At 22.5% G+C, this 23,375-nt stretch overlaps 1 protein-coding gene across 1 annotated transcript in view; it reads left to right on the top strand.

Annotated features, from left to right (window-relative positions):
* Positions 1 to 23,375, top strand: part of LOC122505002 (SNF-related serine/threonine-protein kinase) — a 61,396-nt gene that overhangs the window by 21,532 nt on the left and 16,489 nt on the right. Inside the window, exons 2-4 of the mRNA XM_043616395.1 lie at positions 17,041 to 17,239; positions 18,541 to 18,693; positions 22,936 to 23,182. Of these exons, the coding sequence (XP_043472330.1) occupies positions 17,045 to 17,239; positions 18,541 to 18,693; positions 22,936 to 23,182 (595 nt within the window). The 5' untranslated portion in view covers positions 17,041 to 17,044. The remainder of the gene's footprint in view (positions 1 to 17,040; positions 17,240 to 18,540; positions 18,694 to 22,935; positions 23,183 to 23,375) is intronic.

Raw genomic sequence — 23,375 nt, 5'->3', positions numbered from 1 at the left:
TGAAAAATGTTATTATTAGTGAAATTAATTGAATTATTGTGATTGTATAAAAGTTTTTTTTAAATAATTGAGAGTCTTTTGAAATTTTTTTGAAAATGCTATTCTAAATTAAATGAATTCTTGGTGGAAATTTTATTATTTATGAAAATAATTGAATTGTGGGTGAATTTCAGTGGCGTAGGAAACGGGGGGTCTGTTGCCCCCCAATTATATTCATATTACATAGTTAAATATATCTATATATGTAGTTTACCCCCTCTCCCCCGAAAAATAATTCGTTCCTACGCGGCTGGTGAATTTTATCAATTTTTTAAGAATAATTGAATTATTTTGCGATATTTTATGAAAATAGTAGATATTAAAAATAATTGAATTTTGAATAGTTTTTTAAAAATAATTGAATCGTTTTAAAGAATTTGATTATATTTTTTGAGAATAGTTTTTTGATTTTTAGTATTAGCGAATTTAAAGTAGTGTAAATTTAAAAAAAAACAGAAATAGTAGCCTTTAGTAGATGAAATCTAAAAAAGTACCCAAATAGTATCATAACGTAAAAAAAGTAGTAAATAGTAGGTTTTAGTAGATGAGTACGAATCACGAAGCCTGTAATAAAAGAAAACAGAAAATCGCCTTTTTTCCACACAGGAATTAAATTAGTTTTAGTTGTGATAGATTATTCGGGAGGATAATAGGTCAAGTCAGTGCAGGTTTTTGCGGCCTTCGCGGTTAGGAAGCGAAATTCAATTTGACGGACACACAACTTCAGTCATAAACATTCACGACCTACCCTTCTGTTGTTGAGTTGATCGCCAAACAGAAATGTAGATATATACAATATATTATATATACGTGCATGTGAGAACAAGTGTGTACACATATATATGTAATATTATTATGTTTTATGTAGGTTAACTCTACTGTGATAATTGAGACACGCGCTCTACTCGAAAGCTCGTCATTCCTTTATATATATATATATATACATATGTGCATGTATGAAAGGTACATATTGCACATTAACCAACAAGGATTATATCGTCCAAGTGCACGTGCACATTGCACGGTCGTCGCACTCGCGCTTTCCAACTGACGGCCGTCCCCAAGAAACTTCCTAGACCGGAAATTAAACCGAAAAATGATTACCGGCCTTGAAGAACACGCAACAGCAGAAGGCTAGTAATCTCCGTTCGATTGATTCGAAACTTACACAAAAACCACAGGAATTTTTTTCATATCTTGACTTTTCGATATAACATTTCTCTTTTTCTTGTTTTTTTCATGATTGATAGTTTGTATCGAGTTTAATTCAAGTTGTATTTTTTTTTGGTGAAGATATTTCGTAACGTTTACACTCGGAGAAGAGAATTTGTTTCAGAGCCAAATACATTTTTTTTAGTTCGCATATTTATTTTGGTGTAAATCAATTTTTCTTTGGTTTAAAGAAATGTTTTGTTTGGTTAAAATAAATTCTATGTGGTTTTGATAAATTTTATTTGCGGTATAAATAAATGGTTTTGGTTCGTATAAATTTTGTTTGGTGTAAATAAATGTTTTTTGGTTCGCATAAATTTTATTTGGTGTAAATAAATCTTTTTGGTTTGCATAAATTTTATTTGGTGTAAATAAATCTTTTTGGTTCGCATAAATTTTATTTGGTGTAAATAAATGTTTTTGGCACATACAAATTTTATTTGGTTGGAATAAAAAATTTTTAATTCGAAATAAATACCTGCGATAGGTATAGAATTGAAAAAATAAATATTTGGTGCAAAACAATAAGAAATATCCTGAAAATTATTGTACATGATCTTAATAAATATTCATAACTAGAATTGTTTTCGTCTTAAGAAAACTAAACCTTCGTTACAAAACGGATGTAAATTAAGATTGCATAGATTACACTGAGTTAGTTAGGATTACAAATTACAACAGGTTGTAATTAGTTTATTATCTCGGTCCATGTTTCATTTTAAACTCATCACGCTTCCTTGACGAAACTAGATTATCAATTATTATTATTATTGCATTATTACATCAGAAATTTATTATAAGCTCATCAAGAATTTATATTATACCTATATAAATTAATTTTGTTTTGAATCGCAAGAAAAATGATTTAGCGAATAAAACAATTATTATTTCCTGCTTTTTTAATTATAAATGCAGACGTTGACTGTAGAAAAGAATTCCTACACTTTTAAATGCATTTGATTCAAAAAAAAAAATTTTCCCTAAGTGTTTTAAGATCCAATATATTAACTATATTTATAGTGCAAGTTTGGTCGTGTGGTTAAGAGTCTCGATTGTAACGCTTCAACGGGGTTTTGGGTTCGAATCCCGTCAAATTATAATTTATTAATTTAATGATCACAAAATTATTTGATGAATAATTTTAATTAAATATTAATTTAAAAGAATTCTCGTCAAAATTTCAATTATATTTATAAATCATTAAATTCTTCTGCGAAATTAAATTATTTTCAAAAATTTTAGTTAAATTCTTGTCAAAATTTCAATTATTTTCAAAAAATTTTCCAAAAGAATTCAATTATTTGGAAAAAATGTTGATGAAATTCTACGCAAACATTTAATTATTTTCATAAATAATAAAAATTGCACAGGAATTCCATTATTCATTTATTTTCATAAATAAAAAAAATCTTCGCAAAAATTCAATTTATTTTTAAAAATTTTACTAAAATTCTTCGCAGAAATTTAATTATTTTCATAAATAAGAAAATTCTTCATACAAATTCAATTTATTTTTAAAAATGTTATTAAAATTCTTTGCAGAAATTCAATTATTTTCATAAATGAAAAAATTCTTCGCAGGAATTCAATTATTTCTTAAAATTTTATTAAAATTCTTCGTAGAAATTCAATTATTTTCATAAATAAAAAAAATTCTTCTCAGGAATTCAATTATTTTTTAAAATTTTATTAAATTTTTTCGCAGAAATTCAATTATTTTCATAAATAACAAAATTCTTCGTACAAATTTAATTTCTTTTTAAAAATTTTATTAAAATTCTTCGCATAATTTCAATTATTTTTAATACAATTTTAATGGAATTCCTCGAAAAATGTAATTATTCTTAAAAATTTTATTAAAATTCGTTAAAATTTCAATTATTTTTACAAAAATTTTCCTCATTCAATGATTTTGAACATCTACTATTTTAATAAAATTTTACAAAAGAATTCAATTTAAAAAAAAAAAATTAATAAAACTATGCAAACATTTAATTATTTTTATAAATAATAAAAATTTCACAAAGAATTGAATTTTTAAAAATTTTCAAGTTAAAGTCTTTGAAAAATTGAATTTTTCTTACTTATAACTAATAATTCTGTAAAATTATTGGTTTTGGAAAAGTTTAATTGATTTTTTTTTAAATTATTTAAAGTTTTTATTTCCTAAAATATTTTTTAATTGAACAATTTCCGAATAATCGCAAATTTGGAAAAATTGAATTGTAAACAAATGGATTTAAAAATTTTCAAAGCACTTTATCAAAAATGATTAAAAATAATTGATTTAAAGAAGAATTTTACTTAAATATTTTAGAAAATATTAATAGAATTTAAATGATGAAAATAATTTTGAAGAAGTTACAGTAACAATATTCTTATATAATCATAAAATAATAATTTTATCACTCGGTCATCTTTAATATCTTATATCTTCATTTTTTATAATAATATTCTTATAATTTATTGAATTTCTATGAAAAATTATATGGAAAAATAATAATAATTAAATATTTATTTAAAAAAGAAGTTATTGATGTTTTCGAATAATTTTACAATTAAAAAATTTCGTAAATAAATGTAATATAGAAATTTTTTTGAGTATCTAATCATTTTTAGTGTAAATCAAAATATTCTTTACGCTCAGGGACAAAGTCAAAATTTTATCTTGAAATCATGGAAAAACAAAATTAAATTTTTGTGGCAACCCTGATTAAATAATTAAAATACAGTAATAAAAATCCAACTGTATCGAATTTTACAGGATCAGAAAAAATGTCCGATATAAGCAGGAATTCGATGCAAACCGAAAAATTTATACTTTAAATTTAAGGAACCTGAAAAAATGCGATATAAACGAGAATTCGATATTCCTGGGTTTTACTGTAATCAATAGATTATAAATAAATAGAAATTAAATAAAAATAATAATTAACTAAAAAAGTTCCCGAGAGAAAATATAAGTTTCTTTTTTTGGTCAAATTGAATAAATTTACCCCTCTGTTCAGTTTTAAGAACTGTTTTTTTTTATGTCTCAATTTTCTCTTTCATTAAAAAATAATTAAGAAATTATTTGTAAAAATTTAAACATATAGAATGTGGACTATATACGTATATATATTGAATTCGCATATTTTCAACGATGAGAGCTTTTACGTAGGTCGACCTATTAGTTTTCGTAGCCATTGAAATGCGCGATATCAACGACGTGGGTGTGATACGTCAGTTCTGAACTGTTTATATTTAAATGCAGGTGACACGAGACTCTTGAACGAAAATAAACTTTAAAAAGCATTGTCAGCTTATTAATTTTACACTCATTGAATTTTTTCTCTTTTTTTTTAAAAAAAAAAAGGAAAAAAAGAACTATTTTCATAAATACTGTGCAGTAAACTTTTATGTATTTCTTTAAATATATAATAATATGGGTAACAAAAATATTACACCTTCATTATTATTATAATAAGCTTTTAAATATGTTTAAAGAACAATGGAAAAAAATGACTATTCGTTTAAAATAATTTCAATGAGATAAAAATTTTTGCACTAAAATTTATTCCTCTTTTTTTGTATCAGTATTTTGTTATCATTCTTCTTTTGTCTTACGACTGATTTTTCTCACTCATGACAGGAGAGTGCACGTTTTCCGGCACACTATTTGATTATAATTATGACTATTATTATTTCTTTTTTTTTATACATTTGATAATTTATTCAGATCTAAAATCCACGTGGATTCTATTGTTTGCTTTTTAGATGATGATCAACAATTTATATATATGTATATGATGACTATTTAAGAGCTTCTTAGAATTTGTATTGAAATACACAGAGGAGCCTATATGAGGTGGTATGTAGCACATGCATTTCCTGTGAGGATTAATCTTAAGTGTGATTACACGTGCTTATAATACTACTATTACTATATATATGTATGCGGGAGGTAAATTCTTCTTTGATTACAAAAAAGGAACAATGGAAAATTTCACTTATTTCTCATATTATAATAATAAAAAAGAAGAAAAAAAACTTTCTGCATGCGCACTCTTACTTTCCAGTTTTCATTAGGAGATTTTTAATTGTCTCGTGTTCAGGGAGGCTCACGAGAAACTTTCTTATAAGTTGAAAGTGCTTAATTAGAATCCCCCAATTTGGCAGCACAAAGGGTTAATTGAACTTTGAGAAAGATTTCTTTTTAAATTAAGTATCTGCTAACTCAATTATTTGCCTCTGATGGAAATTAGTGTGAAATTTTTTTCTAATTTATGAATTTTAAATTCTTTTTTCTTCTCTGCTTTTAGGACAATTTATCTATTTTATCAAAATTTATTTGCTGCTTGATAGCAAATTTACTTTTTATTATTTTTTACTTGTTTAATAGTTAATATTATTATTTTTTGTTAATTACGTTTAATTCAGTAATTAATTTTATTCGACGTGAAAAATTTATTAATAATTATTATTTTAAATTTTATTTATTAATTTAGTAATTTTTTATTAGTTTATATTTTATTCATTAATTAATATATTATAAAAGTATAATATATTTATTTCTAAATTTTTCTAAAGATATCAAATTGAGACAAAAAATGTAGCAAAATGTTGCGAAGCAACGTTTTGATACATTTTTTGTCTCAATTTGATATCCTTAGAAAAACTGTGTTTGTAAACATCAGGCTTCACACTCATTTACTACTTTTTTTACGTTATGCTACTATTTGAGTACTTTTTTTAAATTTACACTACTTTAACCTTCGCGCTACCAAAGATTTTTGTATACGCGGGCTACCGGATGGCCACCCAGGGTGGCCAATCGCTTTTTTACTTTTATATTCCAAAAACGATTAAAATTCATCAAACTTTTTGTATATAACTATGTGTTAATACAATTGCTGTATTTTAATAAAGGTTTTATGCATATTGCAATTGTTTAAAAAATTTGTTATTGCAAAAACATATAATTTTCAAATAAACAAAGAGATTAGAAAATTTTTGAAAACTTTTCTTTTTTTAACGTTACTTAGTATTAAATCAATAAATTAAAGAAAATATTTATTGAAACGAATCATAAATATTAGTAAAAAATTATTTAAACAAATTATTGTTGTTATTTACCAACTTTTTACAGAATACACCTAGAAAGTTGCAGTTTTTTCCTAATTTTGCAATTTACTAAATCTTATATGATCACAAATAAAGAGTAAAAATTGAATTAATATTTAAACAATTTTAAAACAAATTATTGTTGCTATTTACCAACTTTTTACAGAATACACCTAGAAAGTTGCAGTTTTTTCCTAATTTTGCAATTTACTAAACCTTATATTATTACATATTACAATTTATAAACGAATTATTAATTTGTTTAAAAATGGTTTAAATAACAATTCAATTTTGATTTTTTTATTTATAACACAAGTCAACATGAAATTTGCGCCTGACATTTAAGATATTTTTTATGATAGATTTATCGATAGATATGAGGAAAAAAATTATATTTTATCAAAAAGTTTGCTTTTGTATATTGGAGAACGTTTTTACCATATTTTTAAAAATTTATGATTTTCTGAATGAAATGGTCAATCAAAAATCTGTAAAGTACGTAATAAAACGTACTTTACAGATTTTTGATTGACCATTTCATGAGTATTGCATTAGTATGCATGTGCAAAATAAATATATATTTTTTAAATTTTATTAAAAATGGTGGCTGTGCAGCATTTCATTAAAAAGCGTCTCGTTTCAGGATTCCACGGCCAGACAACTAACGTCCTTAATTTTTGATCTGGAAAAAAACGAAAATGTTTTTATTTTCTATACATCAACAGCTATCGACACACGAAGGTTTTCTTATATTACTTACTTTTATTTTTATCAACAATTTTTAGAATTTTTTTTGTTGGAAATTGTCATTTTTTTGTTCAATCACGCACCATTTTGCAAAAGATCAAAATATCGAAAAATTCCTACGTGTAGGGGAATGTAGTCAAGGTTGGCCTACTGTCTAGGTAGGCCACTCGCGTTTTTTTGTCAAGTTCACTAGCGCCACCTACGCGCATTTTTGTCGAAGCTTGTCTTAGTGAAACCTAACTTTTTGTTCAATTACATTTTCGGAAAATCGAAAATTGTGTTTTCTGTGACGTCGGTACAAAAAAAGCTCAAAAAAAGTTTTGTGCATAATGTGAAAAACCATTAATAAAAGATAAAAAACAAATTGAATCGTCAAGGCAAGTATGCAGAAAATTTGTGGGACTCATGGTTGAAAGGAAAACAAAGTAAAAAATCGAATCCCGAAACGTATTTCTTTACGGTTACAACAATTCGGTAATGTTACTTACTGTCAAGGTCGGCCACTATGTGTTTAAAATGCGCAAAGATGACGACGAGCTACTTCATTTGCAAAAACTGCAATTCTGAATAACTCATATTATAATTGATCATCTTATTAATATTTTTATTTAATTTTATTAATATTTTAGTGCAAAACTTTTTTTTATTTATATTTATTTTTTTATATTGTTTATTGTTATTATTTTGTTATTTCATTAAGTTACAAACTGTAAACAATAAAGAATGAATTTTCCGTAACTCCAAACATGTTATTTTATTTTTTAACGATTAATGCCCTTTGAATTTTAAACATGGCCGACCTTGACTGTAATGGCCAACCTGGACTACAAATTTTTTTTTTTTTAAATCTTTATAACTTTTTCATTTTTAAACCTGTCAATTTACTTTGTACAGAAAAAATGTTCCTATTAAACAGGACTTTCCAACCATATACTTCAATTGTCCAAATTCATTTTTAAAAAAAAGTTATAAACAAAAGTCAAAAAGGTGGCCGACCTAGACTATGTTCCCCTATTGATAGCTGTTGATGTATAGAGAATGACAACATTTTGGTTTTTTTTAAATTAAAAAGTGAGGACGACGTTAGTAAGTTGTTCAGCTATGGAACCCCAAAAAACAGACGTCTTCCAATAAAATTCTGCAATGTAGCCATTATGTAATGAAATTTTTTTGAAAAAATATATTTTGCATATCAATACTCATGAAATAAAACGTACTTTACAGATTTTTAATTTGTCATTTCATTGAGCCAAAAAAAATTCCTAAAATATGCCTAATTTTCGTGATTTCCCCCATTAACATGTTTGCAACTACTACAAAAGCAAACTTTAAAAAGAATATGTATATTTTTCGTTTATTTTAGTGAATAATAAATTGAAAAATCATTATACAAACCCAGGCGCAAAATTTTTTCGTTTTTTTGTTGAGCTGTGTAATCATATAAGGTTTAGTAAATTGCAAAATTAGGAAAAAACTGCAACTTTCTAGGTGTATTCTGTAAAAAGTTGGTAAATAGCAACAATAATTTGTTTAAAAATTGTTTAAATAATAATTCAATTTTTACTCTTTATTTGTGATCATATAAGATTAATAAATTGCAAAATTAGAAAAAGACTGCAACTTTCTAAGTGCATTCTGTAAAAAGTTGGTAAATAGCAACAATAATTTGTTTAAAAATTGTTTAAATAATAATTCAATTTTTACTCTTTATTTGTGATCATATAAGATTAATAAATTGCAAAATTAGAAAAAGACTGCAACTTTCTAAGTGCATTCTGTAAAAAGTTGGTAAATAACAACAATAATTTGTTTAAACAAATAGAAAATTCATTGTAACATCAAAATATGTTGTATTTATTGACATAAAACAATTTTATTGTGAAACTTTCATGATTTCATTTTTATTTTTTTGCAATATATACAAAATAACATCCGAACGTTTTTCAGTAGTGTTGAACATAGTTTTTTAATTGTTATAAATAAACAAGAAGAAATGTAAAAAAAAATTTATTTTTTTTATTTTTCGAAAGTAGATAAAATTTTGTTCAGTGACTTAAAATCGCGATTCGATTGATGCAAAAATCGAGCAGATTTACAACATTATTTATTGCTTGGCCACCCTGGGTGGCCATCCGGTAGCGCGAAGGTTAAATTCGCCAATACTAGAAATCAAAAAACTATTCTCAAAAAATATAATCAAATTCTTTAAAAAGATTCAATTATTTTCAAAAAAATATTCGAAATTCAATTATTTTTAATATCTACTATTTTCATAAGTTTCATGGAAATTGAATTTTTAAAAAAAATTGTTGATAAAATTCCTAGCAAGAATTCAATTATTTTCATAAATAACAAAACTCATCGAAGAATTTTAATTATTTTTAATACTATTTAAAATTAATTAATAGAAAAAATCCAATTATTTTCACGAATAAAGGTTTCCACAAAAATTCAATTATTTTAAAATAAAATGTTCATAATATTTTTATATTTCGAAAAAATTAATTATTTAAAACAATGTTTATAAAATTTTGCACAGAAATTCAATTCTTATTAAACATTTTAATAAAATTATTCACAATAATTTAATTATTTTTATAAATAAAATTCTTCTCAGGAATTCAATTATTTTTGAAAATTTTAATAAAATTCTTTGCAACTATTCAATTATTTTCATAACTAATAAAATTTATCGCATGATTTCAATTATTTTTAATATAATTTTACAGGAATTTGATCAAAAAATGTAATCATTCTTTACAACTTAATTTCAAATCCTCGAAAAAATCAATTATTTAAAAAAAATTTTTTTTAATTTTTTGGAAGAATTTAATTATTTACAAAAATATTTGAATTTTTCACAGGAATTCAATTATTTTCAAATATTTTAATGAAATTGTTCGAAAGAAATTAATTATTTTAAATAGAATTTTAATTATATTTTTTTGAAATAATTCAATTATTATTCTTTTAGATTTTAATAAAATTCTTCCCAAGAATTCAATTATTTACATAAATAATTCTTCGAAAGAATTCAATTATGTCGATAAATAAGAAAATTTATTATTCCCGAAAATTCAATTATTTTGAGACATTGTAATCAAATTCTTTGCAAAATTCAATTATTTTTATAAATAACAATATTGATCACAAGAATTCAATTATTTTTAAAAGTAATAAATTTTTTCTTGGCAATTCAATTTTTTTAAAAAATTCTAATAAAATCGTTCCCAAGAATTCAAAAATTTTCATAAATAATAAAATGCCTTTTAGAACATTAAATTATTCTCAAAAATTTTAATAGACATCTTTGTAAAATTTAATTATTATTTTTACTATTTTGTATACTTTTTACTTTTTTTTTTTTTTTTTTTGAAAGCTACTTTTTGCTACTTTTCTAAAATTAATTATCGAGTGCGAAGTCTGAAACATTCCAATAGAAAATTAATTAATTATTATATTATTTTACAATTTGTTTAATAATAATAATAACAATTATTATTATTAGTATTAATTGAATTTATCCCTTGGCCGTATTTTAATTAATTAAACTATTATTAATTAAAGTTGAAAATGTTCTGAACGTTCAAATGAACAAAATATTTTATTCAAATAACTTTTTTATAAATTATAAAGTTCTAAAATGTTTAATTTAGTTTAGAATGTTTATTAATTATTATTTTACATTTAATTAATTATTTATTATCTGTTTTATTTTTGTAGTGTGTGAATTTTAAATTCTTTTTTCATTTAGAATAATTTATTTATTTTAAAATTTATTCGCGACATAATAGGAATGAAACAACATTTGTATTCAAGCGGCACAATATTAAATAAGTCGTACTAAAAATGTATTTAAATAAAAATTATTTAAAATAAATTGAATTGTATTGAAATTTAAAACAGACTTAAAAATTTATTTCAAATAATTTTAAAGTCTTGAAACACAATTTTTATTTGATTTGAAGGCATTTAATATTAAATTCAAATGTTATTTACATTAATGAACATTTACATTAATGATGAATGATTCTAAATAATACAATTTAAAATTGTACTAAAAATTTATTAAAGTAAATTATATTTAAAATGAAATTTAAAAAGATATTTGAATACAAAAAATATTCAAATGAATTATAAATTAATTAATTAGTTATTTAATTATAATTATAAATTTAATTTCATTTACATAAATTTAAAGAAAATAAATAAATTATTTTTTGATTGTGTTAAATTTCAATGAATACACGTGAATTAGTTTAAATTGAATTTTGAACCGCAGATTTTTTGAATGAAAACTTAATTTCCTTCTGCGGAGAGGAAAAAAAGTGATTGAAGATTATATTATAAGAGTGTGTAAAAGTATTACATTTTGTAAATTCGGCCTCGATTAAAAGCGCCTAAAGACTTTTATGCGAGCGATTTCAGAACTGGTAACGGTTTACGTGCACGTAATATGCACACAGTAGATTACTTTTAACGTCATACATCGAAGGCGTTAAATTCTTTCAGCCTTTTTTTCATGTATAGAGAAATTTATGATCTAAAAATAGTCACGGAAGTTATATACATATACATATACATGAAATAAAGCAAAGGGGCAGATTTATTTTTAATGAAACTGACATTATTCAGATTTTCACATTTTCTCATTTTAAGACATTTTTTTATTTAAAATATGTATAGATTTAAAAATTAAAATATGTAATGAACTATTGAATTTCGCTTCATTCAGAAAGGAGTAAAATTATAAAATTAAAATTTTTTCTTTATGGACTTTTCATTGAAAGTTATTGATATAGATTTAGTTTTAAATCAATGTGTCAATATATTGAAATACGCGCTTAATACTACCGCGCAATGTTTGTGCGCAGATAATTTTCTTTTTATGTTCAGTCGCGTGTAGAACGCCATGGACAATGTTCCATATGTATTTTTGATTGCCTTTGTCTATTAACATTTTACTCTTAATAATAAATGTATATTTGTTCATATACCTGAAGTATATTCTTTCCGTGTATCCTGAGGTTAAAATTACAACAAAAGTTTCTTGAATAAAACATCATTTGAAATTTACAAATATATTCCAATTTCCGCATTTGTATATTAAATATAGACAAAATATTTTTTTATTTCTTTTTTATAATTTTCTCTCTAAATTTGAATTAGTAATAATGTTTGAGAATTTGGATCAGTGACTAAATTTTTGCTATTAAATTAGTAAAGTTTACTAATAAATTAGTAGAAATTACTGTTTATTAGTCAAATTTACTAATTTATTAGTAAAAAATAAGTAGTAAATATTAGTAGTATTTATTAGTACAAAAAATTAGTAGTAAATATTAGGAGTATTTATTAGTTTAAAAAGTTAGTAGTAAATATTAGTGGTATTTATTAGTAAAAAATTAGTTAGGAAATTTTTCTAATAAATAAGACAATTAGTAGAAATTTCTATTCATTAGTAAAATTTACTAATTCAAAAGCAAAAAGTCAGTCTCTAATTCAAATTATTTAAACATTTTTAATTTTTACTAATTCAAATTTAGAGTTTGAAAATAATCGAGGAAATAATTTCGTAGTTTAGACACATTTTTGGTATTTAATTTTCTTGTTTTGCATCAATTTTATTGTAATCATAACAGCATAATATGTGAGGAAATAATAGAGAGATGTTAATTGCTTCTTTATATATACAGCTTCGATGTTTGTTGAGGAAATTAATTTTCATTCATATTCATGATTGACGAATTTTTCCGGTTACAATTTAATCTAATGATTCACAGAATTATGGTATTTTTCTCTATTTGTGAGAAATGATTATAAATTCAGAAATAATTCTTCTTTCGCTAATTCATAATTCAATAAAAATAATTATTACGCATTGGAAAAAAATAATTTCTCCGTTTCGCACTTTAGAAAAAAAAAATTTCGATTTGTTTATTTTTGAGTAATTAACTAAATTATAGGCTAGCGGTAAAAAAAAGAAACCTAATTTTTTAAATAAAAAATCATTTTTTTTTTTAGTTTTATGAATTTTTTTAATTATTAATTTCTTTTTTAATTTATTAATAAATAAATTTTTCAGACATGTTTATTATAAAGTTGTTTTCTGCAAATAGTGATAGAGAAAAAAGTAAACGTGTATACTGAGAGAGAAAAATTTGTTTCTGACTTAAAATCAAATTACGTGGGATAATTCCTTTTGATCCAATTATATAGCGGTGCAAAGACAAGTGTTTCAATACATTAGAACTTGTAATCTAATTTATAAGATTTTCTTTCGGCAATAAGTTACTTTAGTGCTCGTAGGTCAAGTTACGGTCGAATCGATTTCTATACAATTTATTCTCTTCTTTATGAACTAACAGTAATCTTGGTCTTTATCTCTTAAGTAGCAAATTATAAGAACTTCCGAATTCCGATCAATTCACATACACTTTATTTATTAATAACTATTGAATAAAATGGAAAATAATAATTGAATTTATTTTTTACTGATTATTATTTGTAAATTTATTTGTAAATTTATTTGTAAATAATTGTAAAAAATTTAATTTTTAGAATTTATAAGAAAACTCTGAAGCCTCATAAACTATGAAATTGACAAGAATTTTTTACAAAATCTTAAATTTTTTCTATTTCTGGCAATAATTGAACCCCTTGATGCAAGAACCAGACGCAGCCCATTTAATCTCAATGGTCTATGTTTGGTTCTTGCATCAAAGGGTTCAATTTCTTTTTAAATAACTTAATTCTTGAAAAACTATCATAAAATTATTACTTAGAAATTATTTAATGAATAATTTTACTTAAAAATTTCAAATTTAATTGGATTTAAAAAAAGTTGCGTTTAAAATCTTCATAAATAGATGAACTTCAAAGGTTTCAATATGAAGTTTTTAATGAATTTAAATAGAAATTTTAAGAACAACTGATTACAGAAATTCAATTATTTTCAAAAGTAATATACTTCTTCGCATAAAATCAATTATGTTCAAAAATTTATAAAAATTCTCGTCAAAATTTCAATTATCTTTATAAATAATAAAATTCTTCTCCGAAATTCAATTATTTTCAAAAATTATCCTCATTTCAATTATTTTTAATATCTACTATTTTAATAAAATTTTCTAAAAGAATTCAAATATTTAAACAAAATGTTAATAAAAATTTCACAGGAATTCAATTACTTACCAATTTTTTATAAATTTCTTCGCACCAATTCAATTATTTTTAATTTTTTAATCAAGTTTCTCGAAAGAATTCAAATATAATTGAAAAAAATAGTTCTGCGAAATTCAATTATTTCGAAAAATTTAAATAAAATTCTTGTAAACATTCTATTATTTAAAAAAATTTTGACAAAATTCTTTACAAGATTTAGTTAATAAATTGCAATTTCATAAAATTTTCCTATTCAATTCAATTATTTTCAATACAATTCTTCGAAATAATGCAATTATTTTCACAAATAATACATTTTTTATGGGAATTCAATTATTTGAAAAAAAATTTGAATAAAATTCTTCGCAAGAAATCAATTATTTTCATAAATAAAAAAATTTTTCTCAAAAATTCAATTATTTTAAAAAATTTTGATAAAATGCTTTATAAATTTGAAAAATTATAATAAAATTGATCATAGAATACAATTATTTTCGTAAAATATAACATTCTTCCTAGGAATACAATTATTATTGTCAAAAATATTTCTAAAATTCTTCGAAACAATTCAATTATTTTCGTAAAAAATAAAATTCTTTAAAGCAATTCAATTATTTAAGAAATTTTAATGAAATTCTTTTCAAGAATTCAATTCTTTTCAAAAATAGACATGTTCACAGTAATTTAATTATTTAAAAAAAAATTTAATAAAATTCTTCGTCAGATTTCAATTATTTTCAATTTTTTAATAAAATTTCTCGATAGAATTTAATTATTTTCAAAAAGTTTTTAAAAAATTCTGAGAAATTCAATTATTTAAAAAAAATTTGAATAAAATTCTTCACAAGAAATTTTTTAATATCATAAATAATAATATTTTTTTCCGGAATTCAATTATTTTCACAAATAAAATTCTTCACAGGAATTCAATTCTTTAAAAATTTTTTAATAAAATTCGTTGCAAGAATTAAATTATTTTTATAACTAACAAAACTTATCGCAGAATTTCAATTATTTTTTATACAGTTTTAAATAAAATGATAGAAAATTTCATTTATTTTAACAATTTTTTTTAAATTCGCCGAAAGAATTCAATTATTATTAAAAATTTTGATAAAATTCTTCATAAAAATTCAATTTTAAGAAATATGCAATTATTGAATAAATTATTTCTTTTTGTATTTAAATAATTGAATTTTTGAAAAATTTTCTTATAAAAATTGATTAAAAAATGAATTGTACTTAAAATTTTAAATTATAATTGGATATTAAAAGCATTACAGCGTGAAATTTGAGAAATAATTGAATTTTGAAAAGGGTTCAAATTAAAATCTTTGAAAATTTGAATTTATATTTACAATATTCTTATGATATATAGAATTCACATAAGTTATTGAAATTCAGAAGGTTTGAATTTAAAAATCTTAATTCCTATAGAAAAATAATAATGATTAAATATTTATTTAAAAAAGAAGTTATTGATGTTTTCGAATATTTTTATAAATAAATAAAATAGAACATTTTTTTGAGTATCTAATAATTTTTTGATTGAATCAGAATATTCTTTAGGATCAGGGAAAAAAAATTAAAATTTTGTCTGGAAATCAGGGAAAAACAAAATTAAATTTTTGTGGCAACCCTGTAATAATAATAATTATTTTTTATATTATTTATTTTTATTTAAATTGTATTAAAAATTACTATTTTTAAATTTATAGATCAGATGGAATATATGTATGGAAATTAAATTCTATATTTTTAGAATCAACATTGAAATTAGATTTCTTATAGAATAATTATTGAATTGAATAATAAACATTAATTTGCCTCAATAGTGAATATTAAATTTGATTATTACGTATGTATATACGTGAAAATTACAAAATGAAATTTTAATTGAAACTGTGGTTACGAATCTGTATAAACCTCTGTAATTGAATAATTAATTATTAAGTTCAGTTGCACTTCATGATTGATCAGGATGTTTTAAATAATTAGTTCAATTGTATCTCTAATTAATTTACACGTGTCCCTTGCTGATATTAATTAACCACAAATATGTCATTTAAATAAACTATTTTTAATAATATTATTATTGAATTTTATACTATTTTTGTTCAAACTGAGTAATGAATATAATTAATAATAAATTTACAATCTTTCCTCTATGATGAAACAATAATAATAATAATAATAATAATAATAATAATAATAATAATAATAATAATAATAATAATAATAATAATAATAATAATAATAATAATAATAATAATAATAATAATAATAATAATAATAATAATAATAATAATAATAATAATAATAATAATAATAATAATACCTAATAGTAAAAATAATAATATTAAAAATAATAATATTGAAAATAATTAAGATAATAATAATATTAATTAAATTAATAATAATAAATAATAGAAGAATTATAATAATAAATAGTAGAAAATTTTCTATTGTAATTTTTATTTTCATATTAATTATTTTTATATTTTCATCTGGATTATTAATTTTTTTTTTATTTATTTTTTTTATTTTCATTTTATTGTAATTATTATTTTATTATTCAATTTTAATTGTAATTATTTCTATATTTTGCTAGTTAATAGTATTGAAATTTATTCATTTTTAAAATTGAGAAATAATGATGATTACTTCTTCTTCTCCTTTATATATATATATATATTGTTTTATGCGAATAGCTTTAAGAGAAATTTTGAAATAATATTGTTATGTAAATGAGAATAATTTTTCTTTTCAAAACAGCGCAATGCATCGGAGAGTGGGACATAGCAACTATGATGGCAAAATCGCGGGACTTTACGATCTCGAGGAAACTCTTGGACGAGGTCATTTCGCCGTTGTCAAGTTGGCTCGACATGTTTTCACTGGTGAAAAGGTGGCCGTCAAAGTCATCGACAAAAGTAAACTCGATGAAGTTTCCAGAGCACATCTTTTCCAAGAGGTGAGAGAGAAGAAAAATCAATCAAGCTGCTTAATAAATATTCCTTTTTTCTCTTTTTTCAATTTCAATCGAGCGAATTTTTTATAAAGCTTTTCTCTTGGAAAAAAAACTTATGTTCATAAAGTTTTAAAGTCTTTCTGTTCACAAGTTTTTTCTTAAATTAATTTTTTTTTGTCATTAGTTTCAGAATTGATTTTTACACTATTTCGTAGTTATTATTAAAATTGTTATTGTTAAATAATGTTTATTTGAAAAATATTTTGTGCATTAAAAAAATTAATTTTTCTAAATAGTGTAATTATTTTCAGATTTGAACAGAAAGAAGTTTTCGTTTATTTGAACGTTAAAAATTTTTGAAATAAAAACTTTGTTTTTTTGTAGAATTCAATTAGTAGAATTCATTTTCTATTACATTGGAAATCTAATTTATTATTATGTAATTTATTACTAAATGAAACATTTTATTATATTTAAAATTAATTACTGTAAATTAATTTTCCACTGCTTTTACGACATAAAATTATGTTATAAACTGAAAATGTACCCATAAAGTAAAATTGCTTTATTAAAATTATTTTCAACATATTGCTGATAATTTTTGGGTCATTGTAAAATGTGTAACGTTTCACTCGGTGCTTTATAATATTTTCGCTCTGCAATAAATCATCAGTCATAAATTTAACTAATCTTCGAATTGATAAACCTCCTCTAAATGTACTTTTAAAAGTGTTATTCTAAATTTCCAAATATTCCAAGTAACGAAAATTGAAACTAGTATTTCGAAATTAAAATTAAATTATTAAAAAAAGGGACTTGAACAATTAACTTGTTCTTAAAAACTCGTTCGAAAGAAAGAAAAAAAATAAGAGAAAAAATTTGTTTTAAATTATGATAATTGGTAGTTTGCGCACTGTGTCATAAATATTATCAAATTTTGTAATATATTTTAGAAACTTTTCTTTTATTTCAAGTATATATATACGTTCGTTCGCATGATTTACGGCAAAGCCGTTCAAACCCATTTAACCTGTTAGGAGTTAATTGACTGTGAAGTCGTGGCAATAGAACATCTTTTAAAACTATATTTTTTTTTCCTTTTGAATTTTACTCCTGGCGGATTTAAAATGAGAAAAAAAAAGTTAGAAATTTAAGTAAGTAGGAAATCGCACTTTGAGGAGGAAAAAAAATGTAGCTATATCTTTCCTTTATTTCCTCTGAAAATAGAAATTCGAGAAGTTTATCCTTGAATTTAAATGACATAACTGATAAAATGTGAACGTAAACACTTGAGTAATTTCTAGGTGAGATGCATGAAGCTCGTGCAACATCCGAACGTTGTACGACTTTACGAGGTGATAGACACACAAACGAAGCTGTACTTGATTCTCGAGCTTGGCGATGGCGGGGATCTCTATGACTACATCATGCGTCATGAGAGCGGACTCAGTGAAGAAGTATGTTAATTAATTCTTCTCTTTATATATTCATTAAAAGAGGGAAAAAAAAAATATGAATCGAAAAATATTTATACTGATTTTTTGAAAAATTAGGTTTGTCGCACACAAGTTGCAGGGAAATTAGATAACGGTGAAGTTTATAAAGTCACTGATCGACGATTTAAAGAAATTTAATATTTTTCACCAAAGAAAATAATAAACTTTTTTGTTTAAAAATGGTGAAACTAAAATTTAATTCTTGAAAATTTTATGCTGGTAATTGAAACTAAAATGAAATTGAAACTGTCACCCAATTAATTTTTCAAAATTGTATGTTGATTTAAAAAAAATTTAATTTCCGAAACTAAATCAGGGTTGCCACAGGTCAGGGAAGTCAGGGAAAGTAGAATTGGTCAGGGAAATCAGGAAAAGTCAGGAATTTTTATTAAAAGTACTGGAAAAAATTAAATGTTTAGAATTTATAAGAAAATTCTGAATTTTTGTGTTTTTGTTTGTCTCATAAATTATGAAATTAGTTTCAATTTTAAAAATTTTAACGCAATTATTTGAAAGAATTTAACTATCTTAATGAACATTAAAATTCTTTCCAGAAATTTAATTATTTTCAAAAATTTTTTAAAAATTCTCGTCAACATTTTAATTATTTTTATAGGGGAATGTAGTCAAGGTTGGCCTACTGTCTAGGTAGGCCACTCGCGTTTTTTTGTCAAGTTCACTAGCGCCACCTACGCGCATTTTTGTCGAAGCTTGTCTTAGTGAAACCTAACTTTTTGTTCAATTACATTTTCGGAAAATCGAAAATTGTGTTTTCTGTGACGTCGGTACAAAAAAAGCTCAAAAATAGTTTTGTGCATAATGTGAAAAACCATTAATAAAAGATAAAAAACAAATTGAATCGTCAAGGCAAGTATGCAGAAAATTTGTGGGACTCATGGTTGAAAGGAAAACAAAGTAAAAAATCGAATCCCGAAACGTATTTCTTTATGGTTACAACAATTCGGTAATGTTACTTACTGTCAAGGTCGGCCACTATGTGTTTAAAATGCGCAAAGTTGAGGACGAGCTACTTCATTTGCAAAAACTGCAATTCTGTATAACTCATAATATAATTGATCATCTTATTAATATTTTTATTTAATTTTATTAATATTTTAGTGCAAAACTTTTTTTTATTTATATTTATTTTTTTATATTGTTTATTGTTATTATTTTGTTATTTCATTAAGTTACAAACTGTAAACAATAAAGAATCAATTTTCCGTAACTCCAAACATGTTATTTTAGTTTTTAACGATTAATGCCCTTTGAATTTTAAACATGGCCGACCTTGACTGTAATGGCCAACCTGGACTACAAATTTTTTTTTTTTTAAATCTTTATAACTTTTTCATTTTTAAACCTGTCAATTTACTTTGTACAGAAAAAATGTTCCTATTAAACAGGACTTTCCAACCATATACTTCAATTGTCCAAATTCATTTTTAAAAAAAAGTTATAAACAAAAGTCAAAAAGGTGGCCGACCTAGACTATGTTCCCCTACATAGCAAAACTCTTCGCTGAAATTCAATTATATTCAGGAATTTTTATAACATTCATTGTAAAATTCAATTATTTTCATAAATAACAATATTCATCACAAGAATTCAATTATTTTCAAAATTAATAAAATTCTTCGAAGAAATTCAATTATTTTCAAAGAATCAAAAAAAATTTTTGTCAACATTTCAATTATCTTTATAATTGAATAGCAAAATTCTTCGATAAAAATCAATTATTTTCAGGAGCTTTAATAAAATCCATTGCAAAATTCAATTGTTTTTATAAATAATAGTATTCGTCGCAAGAATTCAATTATTTTTAAAAGTAATAAAATTCAATTATTTTCAAAACTTTTCATAAAATTCATAACAAAATTTCAATTATTTTCAAAAAATTTTCTTAATTCAATGATTTTCAATATTCTACTATTTTAATAAAATTTCTCAAAACAATTCAATTATTTAAAAACAATTTTGACAAAGTTCTAAACGAATATTTAATTATCTTCTAAAATAATGAAAATTTCAGAGGAATTCAATTATTAAAATTAGAACTTGCATAGTTTTTTTCGAAAAAAATCAATTGTTGTAAACATTTTTATGAAATTCTTTGCAATAATTCAATGATTTTCATAAATAATAAAACTCATTGCAGAATTTCAATTATTTTTAATACAATTTTAATCAAATTCCTTAAAAAAATGTAATTATTAATAAAAATTTTATTAAAATTTGTCGAAAGAATTCAATTATTTAAAAATTTGTTTATAAAATTCTATATAAGAATTAAATTTTAAGAAACATTCATTCATTTATGCAATAAATTATTTACATTTGTTTTTAAATAATTGAATTCTCGTAGAATTTTCTATTAAAAATTAATTTCATATAAAGTTTTAGAGTTCAGTTTGGAGAAGTTATTAATAATTGAAATTATTAGAAATAATTGAATTTTGTAAATGTTTCAAAATAAAATCTTTGAAAATTTGAATTTTTCTTCCTTTAATTACCTAAAAATTCTATGCAACTAATTTTTTTTAAAAAACTTAATCGCAATTTTTTTAAATTATTTCAAGTTTTTATTTTCTAATGTATATTTAATTGAAGAATTTCTGAACAATCGAAATTTCGTAAAATTGAATTGAAAACAAATGAATTTGAAAATTCTCAAAAGAACTTTATCATAAACTATTAGAATTTTATTTAAAAATTTTAGAAAATCATAAATGAATTGAAACGATGAAAATAATTTTTAAGAAGTTACAGTAAGAATATTTTTATATTATAATATAAAATAGTGATTTTAGCACTCAGTTACCTTTAATTATTATAAAACATGCAGAAATAGATCTTTCAAGTTATTGAATTTCAAAAGGTTTAAAATTTGAAATTTTTGAAATCTTTTTTCCTATGAGAAAATAATAATGATTAAATATTTATTTAAAAAAGAAGTTATTGATATTTTCGAATAATTTTACAATTAAAGAAATTCGTAAATAAGTGAGGGAATAATAATAATAAGTGAGGGAAAAAGTAAATGGATGCCAGTTACAATGTTTTTTTATTCAGAAAAAATAATTAAGAAAATTCGTAAAAATGTTATGAAAAAAAAATAGTAAAAATTTCAGTAGAAAAATAATTTTTCTTCTAAATTTTTTATCATAATATTGTTGTAAACTTTACGAAACTGAAATCGGGGAATAATACATTTTTCTAGAATTTCCTAGAAATTTTCTAGATTCTTCTAGATTTGAATTAATTAAAAGTGACTAAGGTAGTAAAAAGTCAGTCACTGATGCACATGGTACACGACAAAAATAGGGTCTAATTTTTACTATTTTCAAAGTAAAATTTAAACTTTTGGAACTTATGCGCATTTTTGTGTTAATTTTTACTATTTTCAATGTTCAAAAATATTTTAATTTTTAACGTTCAAAACTTAAAGAAAAATTAAAAAAATTCTAGGTAAAATTCTTGGTGACCAAAAAATTTTTTGAAAAACTTGAATTGAAAACCTTGATAAAAATTTAATTTCTGTGAAACTTTAATTCAGTTGTTAAAAATACTTGAATATTTAGAAAAAATTTTATTACTTGCTTTTAAAATGATTTAACTTTGAAACAATTGCAATAAATTTTTTTTTATTAATTACAGTTAATTTTAAAAATATTTACATTTAAAACTTTAAATTAAAAATTAGAAAATAAAGTTAAAAATTAAAGTTCAGAAAACTTTTATTTAAAATTCGGAAAACATTATATTTCTAAAAAATTTTAATTCAATTGTTTAAAAATAGTTGAATTACCTAAAAAAATTATTAAAAAATTTATCAAAATTAATTGAAATTTTGTGAAATTGCATTGAAAATAATTAAATTCGTTAAAGAATTTCATTGGAAATTTAGAAAAAAATGAATTTTCATTTTACAATTGGTAAAAAATTTAATTTTGTAAAAAAAACATACAGTCGATTGTATTTGTATGTTTATCAGAATTTTTTTTATAATGATCAGAGAAAAAGTCTAAATTCTGTTCGAAAATCAGGGAAAAATAAAATCAAATGTTTGTGTGACAACCCTAAAAGTTTATTTTTTTAAATTCATTTGTTTTTTAAAAAAATAAATAAATAATAAAACAAAATTTATTAATTTCTAATCTAATCTTATCTAATTTCTGTTTTTTCATTATTTTTTGTTTTCAGGTTGCGAGAACATATTTTCGTCAGATAGTAAGAGCGATATCGTACTGTCATCGATTACACGTGGTCCACAGGGACTTAAAACCTGAAAATGTTGTTTTTTTCGAAAAAGTAGGAACCGTAAAACTCACGGATTTTGGTTTTAGTAATCGTTTTTGTCCTGGACAAAAATTGGAAACATCTTGTGGTTCGCTCGCTTATTCGGCGCCTGAAATTCTATTGGGCGACAGTTACGATGCACCTGCCGTTGGTAATTATTGCAAATTTCCTTTTTTTCCTTTGAAAATAATTAACATACGTAATGTTAGATTTGAGATGCGACGTTTTTTTTTCGTTTCTGTTGTTGAGATGTGTTTCTTTTTTTTCTTAATTAGAAAAATAAAACTAGTCTCTTGATTGACATTGATGGAAATGCGAATTGCAAACTGGATAATTATTGATTA

This window comes from Leptopilina heterotoma, unplaced genomic scaffold (genome assembly GCF_015476425.1).
Source record: "Leptopilina heterotoma isolate Lh14 unplaced genomic scaffold, ASM1547642v1 Lhet_33, whole genome shotgun sequence".
NCBI classification, from domain to species: domain Eukaryota; kingdom Metazoa; phylum Arthropoda; class Insecta; order Hymenoptera; family Figitidae; genus Leptopilina; species Leptopilina heterotoma.
This window is presented reverse-complemented; position numbering and strand designations above follow the sequence as displayed.